At 31.5% G+C, this 16,313-nt stretch overlaps 1 protein-coding gene across 1 annotated transcript; it reads right to left on the bottom strand.

The window, feature by feature from the left end:
* Positions 1-3,052: 3,052 nt before the first annotated feature.
* Positions 3,053-5,668, bottom strand: LOC112289080 (short-chain dehydrogenase/reductase 2). Its single transcript, XM_090254225.1, has 3 exons — positions 5,109-5,668; positions 4,271-4,706; positions 3,053-4,072 (listed from the first exon to the last, which is right to left on the bottom strand). Exons 1-3 carry the CDS (start codon positions 5,132-5,134, stop codon positions 3,623-3,625), a joined length of 912 nt encoding a protein of 303 aa, XP_090110351.1. The 5' UTR covers positions 5,135-5,668; the 3' UTR covers positions 3,053-3,622.
* Positions 5,669-16,313: the final 10,645 nt, after the last annotated feature.

Consider the following 16,313-nt stretch of genomic DNA (forward strand, 5'->3'; position numbering starts at 1 on the left):
ATGATCTTCCACTCTATTCAGGTACTAAAAACTTTATTTGGTTTACAAATTGAGTGAAGCAATAAGAAAAAGATCAAAATCATTATAAAAATACAGAATATTAATATCATTGTGCAAACTTTACCATTAACATGTTTTAAAAGAAAAGTTAACAAGATAGAGTTTTTTTTGCTTTAAACTTGCATCTTCAAGTCAAGTACCTAGAGAATTCATGACCAACAGTGAAGGACCTAAAGTATTTACAAGCAAGGTTTCTTTTTGGCACACATAGGAAGGTGTATCAGTTTTTTTAACTTGTGTATTTGTGCATGCATTGGATGCATTAATTAAAATAGTATCTAATTTCAATTGATGTTGCAATATTTCTATTGTATTTGATGACATGATTTTCTATTTCAATTGCCTTTTATTAATAATAATGGGACTTAATTTGAACACCAAAACAAATTTTCTTTTTGAGTTTATATTGGTTATTTCGTAATGACTCAGAATAAGTCAAGTCCACTGAAACCGATAATTTTCGACTAAATCCATCATTAAGAAGAATGCACTAAAAAGCCTATCCGCTTCTAGTCAAGATAAGTCAGTTCTTAAACAAACGTCATATGCCTGTAAGTTTAATTAAATAGTTAATTGTTATAATCTGTGATTATACATCCATAACTCCCCACAACTATTGGAGATTAATTTCATTTTCTTAATATCAAATTGTTCCACTTTGAGGTCATTTTTTTGTAAATAGGAACTTGAGTTTTGTGGAATTCATGTTCCTCAACTGAACAAAAATATCACCAAAGTTGAATAAGCCATCTTTGAATTTAAAAAGTTCATTCCTTTGTATATATATAGATATATGGAATGTAAATAAAATTTTCATTGTTTATTTTTTAAATCATGTTTATTTATTTCTCAATCTGTAAACTAATTTAGTTACAACAACACTTAATGTAGAATTTTCTGGAAAAGTATCCAATTTTTTTTTATTACCTCTCATAGAGATATAGAATGGAAAGGAAACAATCATTTCACCATATATGCAAATGCAGAAAAATCAGCTAGGTTTTGTGATGAGATATTTAAAACTAAAATTATAAAGATTCATATTTGTATATAATATGAACACAAAAATTAAAGACCAGCATTATAAACTTAATTGATTGACCAACCAAAATTGTAAACCTCAAAATATGATGTGTATGCTTTATTTTATTTTTATAATTATGTAAATGTCATTATATATTTTGAGGTTATTAAAATATTTTTTATTGATTAAATTTTACTTAAGAAGGATTTTACGGAAATAAAATTAAACTCATTAGTGTGAATAATTGGATAATCAATTTATATATTTCACTTGTTTAGAAACAAAATTACTTATTATTTTTTACATTATTTCTTTTAGTTTTTTTAAAGGACTTCAAATATATTAAAAATTTATGAAACCCAGTATTCATCAATTAAGACTCACAAAAGGGATTATAAACAGCTCAAGAAAGGTTAATAAGATAATTAATACATTCTTATGTAAACTACATATTAAATTTTGAAAAATATAGAAATTTTATTGACATATATAATAATTATTAGTATGCTAAAAAGGTTTGAAAACATTGCTACAACACTTGTCTTAAATTAGTAAAAATCCATGACCCCTTCCAAAAAAGAAGTAATAAATTCTACAAGTATTTATTTTTACAATGTTAATTTTTTCCTATTATTAATGCAACTTTTTATTTCATATATGTATATATATATGTATATATATACATATACATATATATGTATATATTTATCTACATATGTTGGATATAAAAAAACTAAAAATATCTACTTTCAAGGAATAACATAATCTGAAATATTTCTATTTAACATTCTGTAAATGGTAACCATCTTGTGCAATTAGCACATTAGTTTTGTACAACAGAAGTTACAGAACATTATTGCAATCCATACAGACGTTATGAGATAACCCAACGCAACAATTCAACACATCTACAGAAATTTTTAAAAAATCATTCTTTTTATATACACACATACATGCATATTTTTTTTTAGTTATAATTTTTATAAATATGATACATCCATTGTACTCCTTTTTATTTTGTAATTTTTTTTCCCTCTTTTATAGTGTTCAGGAACACCTTCCAAATAATATTCATTCACACAAATAAATGTCAAATAAAATCTATATACAATTTTTTTTGATCTTAAGAAATGCTAGATTACTTGTAGTTGCTAGGTCCTTAAGAAGTGAACATGATACAACAGTATGAGCATGACATGTAGATGCTACAAATAAAATAAGATAAATTACATGCACGTCTGTCTAATCTCTTAATGGAAAAGACTATATGACCTCTGCAAAACGTAGTGTTGATATTTTATTAGAACAGCGAGCTATTAATAACCACGAATCTAAAATAAGTAAATAATATTTAGCAAATATTACACTGGGATTTGGTTCAAAGTTTTAGACTTGATAAACTTAGCATCTTGTTTCAAATTATAATTACAAATAATTTACATCGCACAGTAAAACAGAGGATTATTCAGCAATTTTTTGACATCCACATAAGTCTAATTAGCACAAACTTTTTACTCTTCATCATTCTGAAGTGGTTGTAGAAACAGCATTTATTAGTCTACAGTAATATATTCCAGTGATAATATCCACTCCAACCATCATTTTTAAACTCACACCACACTCCAAATGTGGGTTTATCTGTCAACTTTATATTTTCATTACTAATTAAACAGTTGCTCATTTTATTTTATTTTTATAGACATTAGATGAACAAAAGTATGAACTGAAGTTGTAAATCCCCATAAATAATAGGTTGATTACACAACTGAAAAATAAACACCCTGAACCAAATGAGTAAAAACCACAATTATATCTCTATCATACATCGAGTGATTATAACATGTTAATAGAAATTAATCAGACAATCAACAAGATAAACTGCCGAGCCCAATGCATCTCAATAAAAAGCAACCAAATAAGTCACCAACATGAATGGAACCCACAGCAATCACAACAAAGACAAACACATCATCATCAACAACATATTCATATTAAAAAAAGATCAAGACAACAAACCCTAATATGGTGGTAATTTCACTACTCTAGAAAAGTCGACAACCCTAATTGACTTTTGGCAAGCGGGACAACTTCCGCGCTCTTGCTAAGAAGCTGAGGGGCAACAGCGCAAGGGGCAAGACTGAAGCCTAAAAATACCGACAAGAGGAATAAAACCAGCAACAGAGTTCATGTAATTGTTGTAACTGCATCATCGCCGTGGCCCTGCTGCAGGATCCATCACCATGTGGATTCACCGCTCATGTGGCTCTCAGTAACTAAAGCCTTTCTATATTCTTTCTCCGGTGTTCAAATGCTGTCAAGGTTGGGTAAGAGTGAACGATCCAGGACACATTCATAAAACTCTACATCGGAGCATAATTTACACGCGCTCGTGCCCCAGAACTTGGATCGTGGGGTGAGGTAGATCGATCCATGGACTGAGAAGGCAAGACAGAGATAGGGAGCGAGCCAGTGAGAGCGAGAGAGAGTGAGTGAAGCATGCCAGTGATAGCAAGAGAGTGGAGTAGGAGAGGAGGGAGTTTAGATGTAGCTGAGCTCCTGATGCTTGCACCATAAGCGGCCGGAGGGGAGAGGATCAGAAGTCAGGCACAGCCAGACTGGAGTCTCGGCAGCTTCTTCCACGCCGATCAGTTGCTCGCTGCCGAACCTCCCGCTCGCAACATGGGCTTCGTAAGTGTCGTCGTCGATCTGGCGCCTGAACTTCCAGTACATGTCAGTCTGTACGAGCCCCGGGTGCGTGTTGTGGAGATGGATTTTGTGGCCGTGTCGCCGGTTGGCTAGTCGGAGTGTCAGCAGGCGCAAGTAGCCGTTGATAAGCGCCTTTGACATTCGGTAAGAATTGTTGGCGTAGCGAGCCCCCTCCCCGTTGCGACACGCTTGCAGGTACTCCTCGGCTGTCCTGTTTAAGAGCTCTTCGTCGAATTCGGTGGCGTCCATGAGCTGGCTTCGTAAATTGTCATCGTTGAGGTACTGCACGCCCACCGCATTGGCGATGGTGAGTGGAATCGTTTGACGTGTGTGTTGTGGACATTCGCGAGATTTGAAAAAACGAAAACAAAAAACAAAAAAAAACAAAAAACAAAAAATAAAAATAAAACAAAATAAAACATCAATTTGAAACAAACTCAATGGACCGATGAGGAGGAGGGGGGGGGGGGGGGGGCTCACTCGCAACAGTCCTGCCCAGGAGCTGAGTGTGACAATCCTTGCTCCTGCATGGGAGCTTTTGAGCATCGGCAGAAGCGCTTCGATGACGTCGATAGTACCCCTGTAATTGACACTCATGGATTCGACAGCGTTTTCGTACGAGCTGTCATCATGGTAAACCGCAGCGTTGTTGACGAGGATGTCTAGGCCGCAGTAGGTCTCCTGAATCCAGTCTGCGAAATCGTTCATAGATTCCTGGTTGCTTACGTCAAGCTGATGGAAGACGACATTGTCTAAACCTTGGGCATGAAGCTCTTGAGTCGCCGTGATTCCACGGCTCTCATTACGCGCGGTGAGTACGACAGTCAGACCTTCCAGTGCCAGCCTACGCACGATTTCGAACCCAATGCCCTTGTTAGCTCCAGTCACAACAGCAACCGTCTCCAAGCTCCACCACCTGTAGTACCACAATCACGGAATAAACAGTTAGACTTCGTGAGACGTTCATGGAGATCCTTCATGGAGAACTCCCCTTTTCCCCTTCTTTTTTATTTCTTTTTCCCCTCTGAACATGCACATGTAGTTTTGTAACGACAAACAATGAACCCTCTACATGACAGCTGATGAATCTAACACCAGCGTCCAAGAAACTTGGTTTTCTGATTACGAAGCAGTTATAGAGGAAATTGAAATGTAGCTGCACAGAGAGAGCATCAATAATTCGGATCGTGCACTTCAAAAGCCTTGTGACTGTGTTTTTCGAGGGCCTTGGAAGGTCGACAAACGTTTTTCGTGAAGGTGTGCACAAGAACATCGCCCAGTGACCACAAACATTGTTGAGAGCAATCGACACACTCACCGATCTTGTGAGCGTGCTGAGCTCATGACTGGAAGAAGAGTGTCGCCGAACTTCAATGAACGGCGTCCCAGTCCCTCTATCCACGAGGATGAGGTCAACACTCACACCCTCACACCAGCACCGCACGATCACAGTTTCGCAGCCCCAAACATCTTCTTTCGCAACTTTCTCCTTTCTAACACGACTCTCTAAACCCTTTTTTTTCCACAATGCTCACATGAGCAATCGAAAGAGAAGCAGGGAAAGTTTGCACTGCAATTCCCTTCCCGATGCGAATGAACTTCCAACCATGCGGTAGCCTTGCAAGAGCTTGCAAAAGTTCCAAGCGGAGTGAGGCGGAGAATGGGGGCTGACATTCCTCACAGGAAGCGCACTCCTTCACAGGAGAGTGCAGCAAAACGCCTCCTGCTCAACTGTTGGGGTCACGCAATAGATGAGGAGAGACGGCTGCCTATAATTGTCACTCATCCCTTCGCGACCGTAGCATGTTCAATTTCACTCCTTTTTACTCCGGCTTCCCATCCACTCTGACATCGGTCCCGGGCACCGAGCTCATTGATCTTTTCGTAAAGATCGTACCGGTATTAGTAGCGAACTCCGAGGGGGGAGTCTATAAAAAGCAGTGTAACGCTATGTGCTGGGGAACACTGCGCACCATCATCCGAAAGTCCATCTCCTGGCAAAGCACTTCTCAGCTTCAAGGCCCGTGGGGGAATTTTTTGATGTCCTGACAATCCCTACTGTTCAACTCATATTTGTCTGCTAGCGACAGAATTTTGAAGTCTTATGGTGATCTGGTGTCCTGTGCTTGTCTGTGAACAAGAACAGTCATTATAACAACAGTGCACGTCTCTGTTTGTACTTCACAGTCCTTGGCTTTGTGAAAACAGTCTTCGGTCAAAACGGCTCACGTAAATAACGCGATTTCGTAATAGCGGCACGGTCTGCGCAAAACACAGAGAATTTTCAAACCGCCGCTTACATCGAACCTCCAAATACCAACGTGTTTGTAACCGATTCGTGCACACTGCCTAACTATTTTAACATGTAGAATATACTTTCATTTAACGACAAGTGAAAACTGTTCATTTCTCAGAATCTTAGAGAAGATTAGCACGATTCTCAGCGGCTTGGGCTTCTGATGTCATCCATGAGCAGAGCGGGAGCCACATGAGGGGGATTATTACACGCCATCTGTTCATTAACTGCTTGATAGCAAGACCCAGTCGCGGCCAAAGCGCAACACACATGTAAAGAGGGGTTTGCACAAAAGCCATGGACTCCCTCGAAAAAGGACAAAACTCTCCATTCCGGAAGTTGAACTGTAACTAAACCGAACGCTTAAATTAGAACGAAAGAATAAATAGAGTTACATTCCTTGATCAGGGATTTAACTGTATGTTCCAGAAAACGACAAGTTGAGAGATCTAAATGCAGCCAGACTTCCGCGGGTCCCGCAGAAACGACGTGTGCGAAGATTGTCGTGTAGCGGAGTGTAAAACAAGCGAACACCGAGATGGGGTTGTCTTGCTCCCCCGTGCTGGCTGCCTGGTTCCGTCCCTCACTGGCAGCATCGCTGACATTTATTTAAGTAATGAAACAATTAGTGAATGGAAACGGGGGCAATCATGTGACCCCGTCGCGTCCCGTCTCCCCCATGTCCACATGGGTTGCAGATCAATGCCCTCTTTCTCTCTCTCGTTTTCTGTTTCTTCAGCTTTGCTTTTGCTTTCGTTCTGGCTCCTCCTCGATCTCACCCCATCTCCTCCCCCAGTTCTGCTACAACTTTGGGTTGGACTGCTTTTCGATTCTCGGTGGAATGAATGCGCTTGCACATCACCATCAACTTCTTCTTCTTCCTTCTTTCTATTCTTATTATTGTTCTTCTTCGTCGTCGTCCTCTCTTGTTGGGTTTCATGTCCCCAGACTGCTGGATGAATGAGGGATGTGACTTTGGATGGATATTGGATGTAAACTCATTCATTCGTTCATTCAGCGGGACTCCATTGTCCTGGGTTCATGGTGTTTGTGTCTTCTTCATTCTCAATTTATGCTCTAATAATGTGTGCCTCTTTCATTTCTTATGGGTTTCCAGTCATCTCCATGTATGTATGTCTACATGTGTCTCTCTCTCTCTCTCTCTCTCTCTCTTTATATCTCTCTCTATGTATGTATGTATGTATGTATATATATATATATAGTATTTATTTATATTGTAAAGTATGACTGTTTTTGTTTCTATAAATTTTGATTCATTTGCATGGAAACATTTTCTTTGAAACATGTTTTGGAGTGACAAGTTGATGAATCAAAATGAACTTTTTATATTTCTGTGATTTTTTATATATATTTTTAATGATTTTTTTAAAAATAAATAAATAGATAGAGTTAAATGTGTTCTTATCCTTATATATTTTCTGCTTGGAGAGATTTTATGAGACCATATACTAGAGCTACTATTGTGAAAAACAAAAATAGAATTTGGAAGGATTGAATAATTTGTGTGTCTTTTTATTTTTAATTGTTGTAGTGGGTGTCAGGTGTGATAACATTCCTTCTTTATTATTTAGATTGTTGGTAGGAAAGTGCTACCCATGATGAAAAATATTTAAGATGTACCTTTTTTTTTTTTTTTTCCTATTTTAAAAGTGTGCAATTCAATCCAAAGAAATATAATAAATTATCTTTTTGGATGTATGAAAAATAATTTTCTATGGATTTGAATATGCATTGATTGAATAAACAATCTTTTGGATTTTTTTTTTTTTTTTTTTTTTTTTTTCCCTTTTCTTTTTACTTGTTTTTAAATTCAAAGTATAATGTGCATATAATGAAATTTCAAACGAGTAATGTAAACTATGAAAAAATTCTTATGTTTTCACTTTTTTTTCTCTTTTCTTTCTTTCACAGTTTGATATATTTTTACACTTGATGAAATTTACAGTCATGTCTATTTTCAAAATTACATACATATGTTAACTTCTGATTAAAATTGCATTTTAAAATTTTCATTGAAAATTTTATTGTAATTCCTTTGTTTTTATATATTTAGTTTAACTAACTCCATCCAATTAAGAGTAGGTGCTAGTTGAAATTCAAAAAGTGAATCCAGATTAATGTAAATATTACCACACATCAATTTGAGAATATATAATTTACGAAATCAACAAGTTTAGAACTTGAAATATAAACTTCATACGTATATTGATAGGTTAGAGAATTTGAAATAAGCTTGAAGTACATTAATGTGATATATTAGATTTCAATAAAATATAAAATTTAATGACATTAATAATAATAAAATTATATATATGTATATATATATGTATATATACATATCATTAATTTATATCAATTTTGATTCGTAAAATCTTCTAATGGATTACATAATGTCATGAAGAGCTATTAATGTATTTCAACAATGGCAAAGAGTGTGACAATATTGTCAAATCATACTTTGCCATATAAAATCTAAATATTCAATCATGTTTTTTATAGTTGTATATTAAAAAAAAATTTATGAAAACACAAGTAAGGATCTTTGGTATAAAATCATGATATAGTTATTAAAAATATTCAAATTTTAAAAAATATGTTTTATATAAACTTTTACAAGATTTTATGTCTTCATTTCAAGTAGTAACTCCATCAAATCTTGATCATTTTATTTTAATTATGTATATATTTCCTATGCTTGATAAATGATTTTTATATTATATTTTTTTGAAAAATAAAAAATATATATTTATTTTTTTGTTATTAAACATTAAATTATATCAAGAAATGTGTCTCTTATATGTTATTTTAACTTTTTAATTCCAAAATTTCAACAATGAGAAAGTTTTAACAGGTTTTTACACAAGCCTCACTCATATGTAATAGTTAAAAAATTGGATTTAATTTTTAATTGAATGCTCCATATCTAATTAAAAGTATTTGCACATGTATGTAGAACTCTTAATCCATAATAATCTTTAAAAAAAAAAAAAAAAAAAAAAAAAAAAAAGTAGATGACAAGATTATTATGGCCAAAACAGATACTTTAGCTAGTTTCCAGTGAAAAACTATTTTATTGGTTAAAGTATTTAAACTACAGACCAGGCGATCAGTTTACATAATACAAGGCTTACTCTTTGAATGAAAAACTTTAAGTAAGTGATTTTTAAAAAAATTAAAATAGTTAAAGAATGCCATTATTTGTTTATGAAAGTTTTTTCTACATAGATTAAATTTTCTATACAGATTAAATTTACTTAGCATTGAAGTGTAAAGAAGAATAAAATTTTGATTTATAGGTGACTAGTTCCATAGTTAATACTTTTTATAGAGAAAATCTTTATTGATAATTTTAAAAAATGATCAAAAAAATGATTATTTAAACACTTTAGGTTTGGGATCTTAAGCAAACAACATACCTTAAAGAGAGGAAAACAAAATAGAGAGAGGGACGCAAAAGAAGAAACAAAAATAGAATGGAAAATATATATTAGAATATTAAAAATTACCATAACAGATAGAGTGGAATCTCTTTAGATTGGAAAAAGAAAATTTCCAATAAAAATTTATGAAAATATTAGACACCAATTAAACTAATACTTTGAGTATCAACAAATCCTTTTAAACAAATAAAAAGCCAAGGTATACTATTAAAAAATTGATGTCATATTTCTATACATAGATACTTATATTTAAAGCACCTAAGTACCATACTAAGATAAAAATCATAGTGTCGAAATATTGTTGTGAAGAATAAGTCAAACAATTGTATAATTTACTTCTTGCTGAATATACTTCTATAAACAATAAATATACATAGAAGTTTAAAAAGTCTATATACTTACAATACAAATTAAAAAAATAGAGACTAAGATGGAAAAATCAACTTTAAATAATGTTTGATAATAATTGGATTTAGTTCTTTTGTGAGATAGTATAAGATTACTTAGAATTTAAAAAGATATATCTATCATATACAACATAGCATTTTTAATTTTTAGACTCTTTTATGGAAGATAAGAATTAAATTATCCATTAGATAATATATGATATAAAATTTTGCTTTTAACTTACTTAAATTTCTAATATTTAAGCAAAAATATTATCATTTTCTTTAAATTATTTTCTTTTGTAGAATACAGAGCTTTATTGTTATTTCTAAACTTCTTCTAATAGAACTCTCTATTTAAATTTAATATTTTTTGAAAGCAATATTTTGTATTTAGAAGTGAAGAAAACTTAATACATGTTATGGTTACTATTTTAAATAATTTTAGCTAAGTTTTTTGACATAGCATTAATTAGATCAACTTTATTATATATTGAGAAAGAGACAAATTCCTAAAATTTTGTTAGAAAACTTTATTAAGTTAGAATGTATATAAGGAATTATTTAGTATATGTAAAAAAATGATTTTTAAATTGAAATTTTAGATTTATTTAATTTATTTACTTTTAAAATTTGTGTGTTTCAAATCAAACCACACGTCTATAAAAAGTTTAATTGTAGTTTGAAAAAACATCATAGTAAACAACATCTTATTTAATTTTCTTGTACTATTTTATCTCCATTTACATAGGTTTTTAAAAACATCTTAAGACAGTTTTATTTATAATTTAAAAATTATATTGGAGAAACACCTAAGCAAGAATTAGGACCAAGATTTTTTTAAAAGCATGCTTCAAAGATAATAATTTAATAAATCTAGAAATCATAGATCCAAAAAAATCTTTATTGGAACATCTTTTTAACTAAAATTGAAACCTAGAATATCTAATGTTCAAAATTTTATTAGATATAGATTAATATTAATTAAACTAATGTAGATGGTTTTTACTTGGATTCTTGATTAAATCAAATATTGAATATTAGATTCAAATACTTGATTTTAATTCAGAATTTTAAAAAATAAAAAAATAAAAAAAAATGATCAAAGCTTATTATCTTAGATCATAAAAAATTTTCTAAGTAGAATAAACTTTTTATTGCATCAAAATTCTTATTGTTTTATTTGATTCTATATATATATATATATATATATATATATATATTTTATAGAAACACATATCTAATTGAACCCGATTGCACAACTTTTAAAACTATCTATAACAATTAAAAAGATAAGTTTAACATCTGTGTATGAAAATTCTTCAATTTAATTGAGAAATAAATTAATTTGATATATATATATATATATATATATATATATATCTCCAAGACTAACCAATTTGGCACTTTACAAGAAACATATATTTGAAACATTAAATTTATTTGAAATAGTATTCAACTTCTAAAATTAGTTTTTAGAATTTGAAAATGAATATTCTAAAAAATCCTATAGTTTACCAATTATAAATGATATTTTTTTCTAAAAATTACAAATAAATAAATAAATTTGAAGATAAAATTTAATTGTGCATTATTTATTAGAATTAAGAGTTTTTATTTTTTTTTTGTATTTATTTATATATACATAATTAAATGTTAGCAAACAAAATAATTTTGTATGTAATAAAACCACATTGTTTTTAGAATAACATGTATAGTTTAAATAAAATATATAAAAGTTAAAAATGAAATTAAACAACATTGTAGATCAAAAACTATTCTATAAACTAGTATCTAGTTTTTTTTTTTTTTTTTTACTATCTCATATATAAATAGAAGTTAAGATTAAAGCTTATAACATTATTTGTTGAATTAAATTAAAAATTTGTTAGAATAACCTAAGAATCAAAAGATTTTGCAATAACCAATTAGAATGACAAATTGTAATCAAATAAAATATGCTTGTGCTTTGAAATTCCTAATTTGAAATTTCTAATTTGAAATAACAAAACGCTAATTCTAAATATTGGTTATTAGGAATTTCAAATTCTAATTGTTTGTGTTTTGTTATTTCGATTCACGAATATCTAGGACATTTGTGGGTGCGAATTGTGGGTGAAGGAGATCGACTCATGCAGGTTCAGCGCATTTAGGGTTCCATTGCGATCTGGTGATGCGGAGCTGGGTCCACTCACAATGCAAGTTTTTTCTTCTTGTTCCAGATCGTGTGCTTCATAGGTTTCTCATGGTCTTGCATGAATTGGGTTGTGTCGTTTTGCTGTAAAAAGAGTGTTCTTTTGACGCCCGATTTGATTACACCTGGTTGTCTAAGTTCTGCGCTTCACCGCCCCTCTCTCGACGTGGGTTGATTTGGTGTTTCTCGACCTGCGTTTTTTTTAATTGGGAGTTGTTTGTCTTTTGGAATCCTTCCTTGGAGGAGGATGGTCTCGGGGAGTGGGTTGGATTCGGCATTGAGCTGTGAAAACATCTGAATAGTGAGCTCGGTAAGCAGCTTTTTTGTCACGCGAAGCGAATCAAAGTGCAGAATTCATTGCGGTTGGAACATCGACGAATTTCGTACTTACTTTGCTGGATCGGCGACACGTACCAACGCCTTGAACCTCGAGAGAGGTTTTTGTATTTTTTATGCGGAGACAATTCTTGCAAGATCTTCTCAAACTACAGTGGGGGAGGTTATCGAATGGGAAGGGACCCTAGTTATCTGAATTCTATTGAACTTGAGCATGGGTAACATGGCAGAAATGTGGACTTATTTTTCGTTTCCCTGCGGCACTAAAACTCAAGTCACCAGGGGATTTGTAAACGAAATTCTCTTCGTTCATCTTCAAGTTTTGTGTTGTGATGCATACTATGGTTGGGAACAAGGACGATCAGCTGATTATCTTCATGCTTCGTTTGCTTCTCGAACTTTCTGGAGGCATTCAGCTTAGTTTAAGATTTTAGAGTGATCGCTGAAACTGGTGTAGATACATGATTTTGGCCTTGAAGATTTATTATGTTCAATAGAAAAGAATGGCACCTTTTTATTCCCATTACCTGAACTACACTTAGCCACAAAAAATGCATTTACTCTCAGTACATGCTATGTCTTTTAGAGATTCACCAGGATAGCTTGCATTCATTTCGATTTACCTTCACAATTTCTTTCAGTTTTTGGCCAATTAACTGTACAGCGCAGGGCGGAGACTTGCAGGGCCTGTTTGGCTCTGTCCAACATATCTTGAGTTGGACAACGTCATTAGGAATGATCCTGCCTTGATGCCCGAAAAGATAGTCACCTACCAGGCTAATGCAATTTCGTATACTATTTTGTAAGGGGACAGAATAGTTCACACGAACACATTTTGTGCAAACCACCATCTGATACGCGGTCTTGACAAAGAAACTCAGAAAAGCTGAAGGTGTGTACAAGATAATGGCGGAACAAGATTAAAAGGCGCCGCAAGTTTCATGCATGATGTACTATCGCACAGGAAACATGAATGGATCAGCTCTGCAGTAGCTCTACACATCTCTTCTACTGTGTGCTCGGGACGCACCTCGTTGCTTCCACTTCCAGCGATTTGAACAGTTCTACTGCTGGCTTCCGTTTCTATCTGAACACTGGATTGCTCATCTTTGAGATTTTATATGTGCATACTTCAAAAGAAAGGGTGTTGCAGTAGATCCTGTGACTTATTTTCACGACTGTGATGTCGCAGTAAGTTTTTAATTCTTCCTACTATCAAACCAAAGCTTTAACCACATAATATATTTTCCTGTAACAGTGGTGTTGAAACTGATCCAAGCTTGTTCCTGTGTATTGCTCTGCTTGTCGCCAACCCTCCTATGATTGAGCTTCATTTAAGTGGTTGGAAACGAAGTGAAGTGTGGAAATATTAAATTGGATGGGAGATATTTGTTTCAAAGTCGTGATACAAGAGCAGGACTTATGGTTAATTTCCGTTGCCAGGTAGAACTCTTTCTGAACCTCCAATCATGTCTACAACTGTTGCTAAGTTGCTAGGCAAGTATACCTTTTGATTTGAACAGCGATTTTACTACATAACTGGATGTTGTAAAACTATGGATGTGGGTCGTTCCACTTGGGTGAGCTATTAGTCTCCAACATTTGACACCTCCTAACCTTTTTGTGTAAAATTATTAATGAAACTGTGGTCTGCAGAAATAGCTCGGATATCTTTTCATGATCTTTTTAAACTGTTTCTTTGCAGTGTTGTTAATTGCAACGTAAGGGTGATGTCAGGGTTAGTAGGGGCTTTGTCATGGTGTGGGTGCAAGCCTAGTAGTGCATCCCACACTAACACAATGCTAAATACCAAAATAAAAAGGATGCCTAATCAAATGTAAAAGCGTTTTCTTTTTGGATGTTTCGATTTTGGGGCGATGATATCAAAAATTATTATGTCATAGAACATCTTTTTTAAAAACACGTCGCCTATTGTTTTGTTTTGTTTTGTTTTTGTTTTTGTTTTTTTGTTTTTTTTGTTATTATTTTGTTTAATTTATTAAATCTTTGTAATTAATTTACAACGCCAAAATCTGTCATACAAAACTTACAAGTATTGAATATTTTTTAGAATGCATATTTTTCAGTTTATTAACTGAAAATTCATTTATAATTTATGAGCTAATCAAATCACTTTTAAAATAAACGACTGTTATTAATAATTACGATCACAATTTTTAAACGCAAATCAAACACGAATTATTATATTCTGAAAAAATTGTATTTAATTGAAAAAAATGAGTTGCAATTTTTTTTAAAAAAAATATGACAATACAATCATTACATGCACACAAATAATTTAGTTAATAGAATTTACTTAGTATCTTGAATGTATTTTTTATGAATTTTTGTGAATCCTGTTGCAATGATAATGATTATACTAATAAATATTCTACAAAAGTTTTAATCTAAAATTTTGTGTGATTGGAGAAAGATCTCAAAAAAAATTTTGAAGCTTATACATAATCATAACTTTAAATGTACTCAAAATTATTTTACACATCAATCTACAAATAGGCCAAGAATTTATGATAGTTTAAAATAAAAAAATCTTGTAAAAATAAAGAGAATATTTTATTGGCCAAGATTTGATTAATTACTAAGATATTTAACTAACATCCCTAAGAAAAGAAAGAAAGAAAGAAATTCTTTAAATACATTATGCAATTTTTATGAAAAGTTTTGCATTTTGTTTTATTTATATACTTCAATTAGCATCGTGATCATATATACTTCTTAACTAAATTTCAGAAACGTTTTTTTTTTATATTGTTGAAAAACATACTATGAAACTTAATAATTTAATATTTTTGGTTTTTCTGTTTTAATTATTGACTTTTCTTTGGAATACATCTCACTGTTTGTTTGTTTGTTTGTTTGTTTGTTTGTTATTTTTTATTTGTTATTTTTTTTTTAATCTTTTAATTTTAACAACTTAAAATCAGAGTTAAAAACGTAAATATACAACTTAAAGTAATATAAAAACAGAAGTCATAAAAAAATATTTGAAAAAGAATTATGTGTAAGAATGTACAAATTTTAAAATAATTCTTGAACATAAGTTGATATTCGACTAGTCAATCATTTTATTAATAATAAATAAATATTTCTGAGAATTATAGAATAGGCAAAGTAATAATAGATACTTCAAAACATTTTACAATTATCAATTGCCTTTCATGCACAACAATCTTGCATAAAAATTAGTTTATATTTTATTTAAGAATATATGTTGTTTTGAAATAATTAAAAAAAATCTACAATTAATATGTATTTGTGTAGAGCATCTAAAGTTCTACTGATATAGAAGAATTTGTAATCTTGGCCCAAACTCTAATTAATAGTCAAGAATATTGAATTAACATAGTATATAAATTTGCTTCAGTAGACAAAATCTCAAAAAAAAAATATAAAAAATAAAAAATTACACTCTTGTAAAGAATTTACTTTAAAAACTTAAAATAAAATACACTACATTATATTCAAGATCAGGATTCCATCTAAATTTTTTATACTTGTACACCATTTTACAATAATTGACGTAACCAGAAAACAGAAAAATGTAATAATAACTAAATTTTGATTTTTTAAATACCTCATATAAGACTGATTCAAGTAATGATATATATATATATATATATACATACATATGTCCGTAAAATATCCTATAATAGAATATATAACAGCAAAGTTTATGTATACGGACAAATAATAAGGAATTCTTGAAAATTTAAATAAACAAATAAATAACTATTACTATATATACATATATATATATACATATATATATATATATATATATATATCTTAAAAATTAACTATAATAATTTTGTAATTTAAAGATATATTT

This window comes from Physcomitrium patens, chromosome 11 (genome assembly GCF_059467195.1).
Source record: "Physcomitrium patens ecotype Gransden chromosome 11, ASM5946719v1, whole genome shotgun sequence".
NCBI classification, from domain to species: Eukaryota; Viridiplantae; Streptophyta; class Bryopsida; order Funariales; family Funariaceae; genus Physcomitrium; species Physcomitrium patens.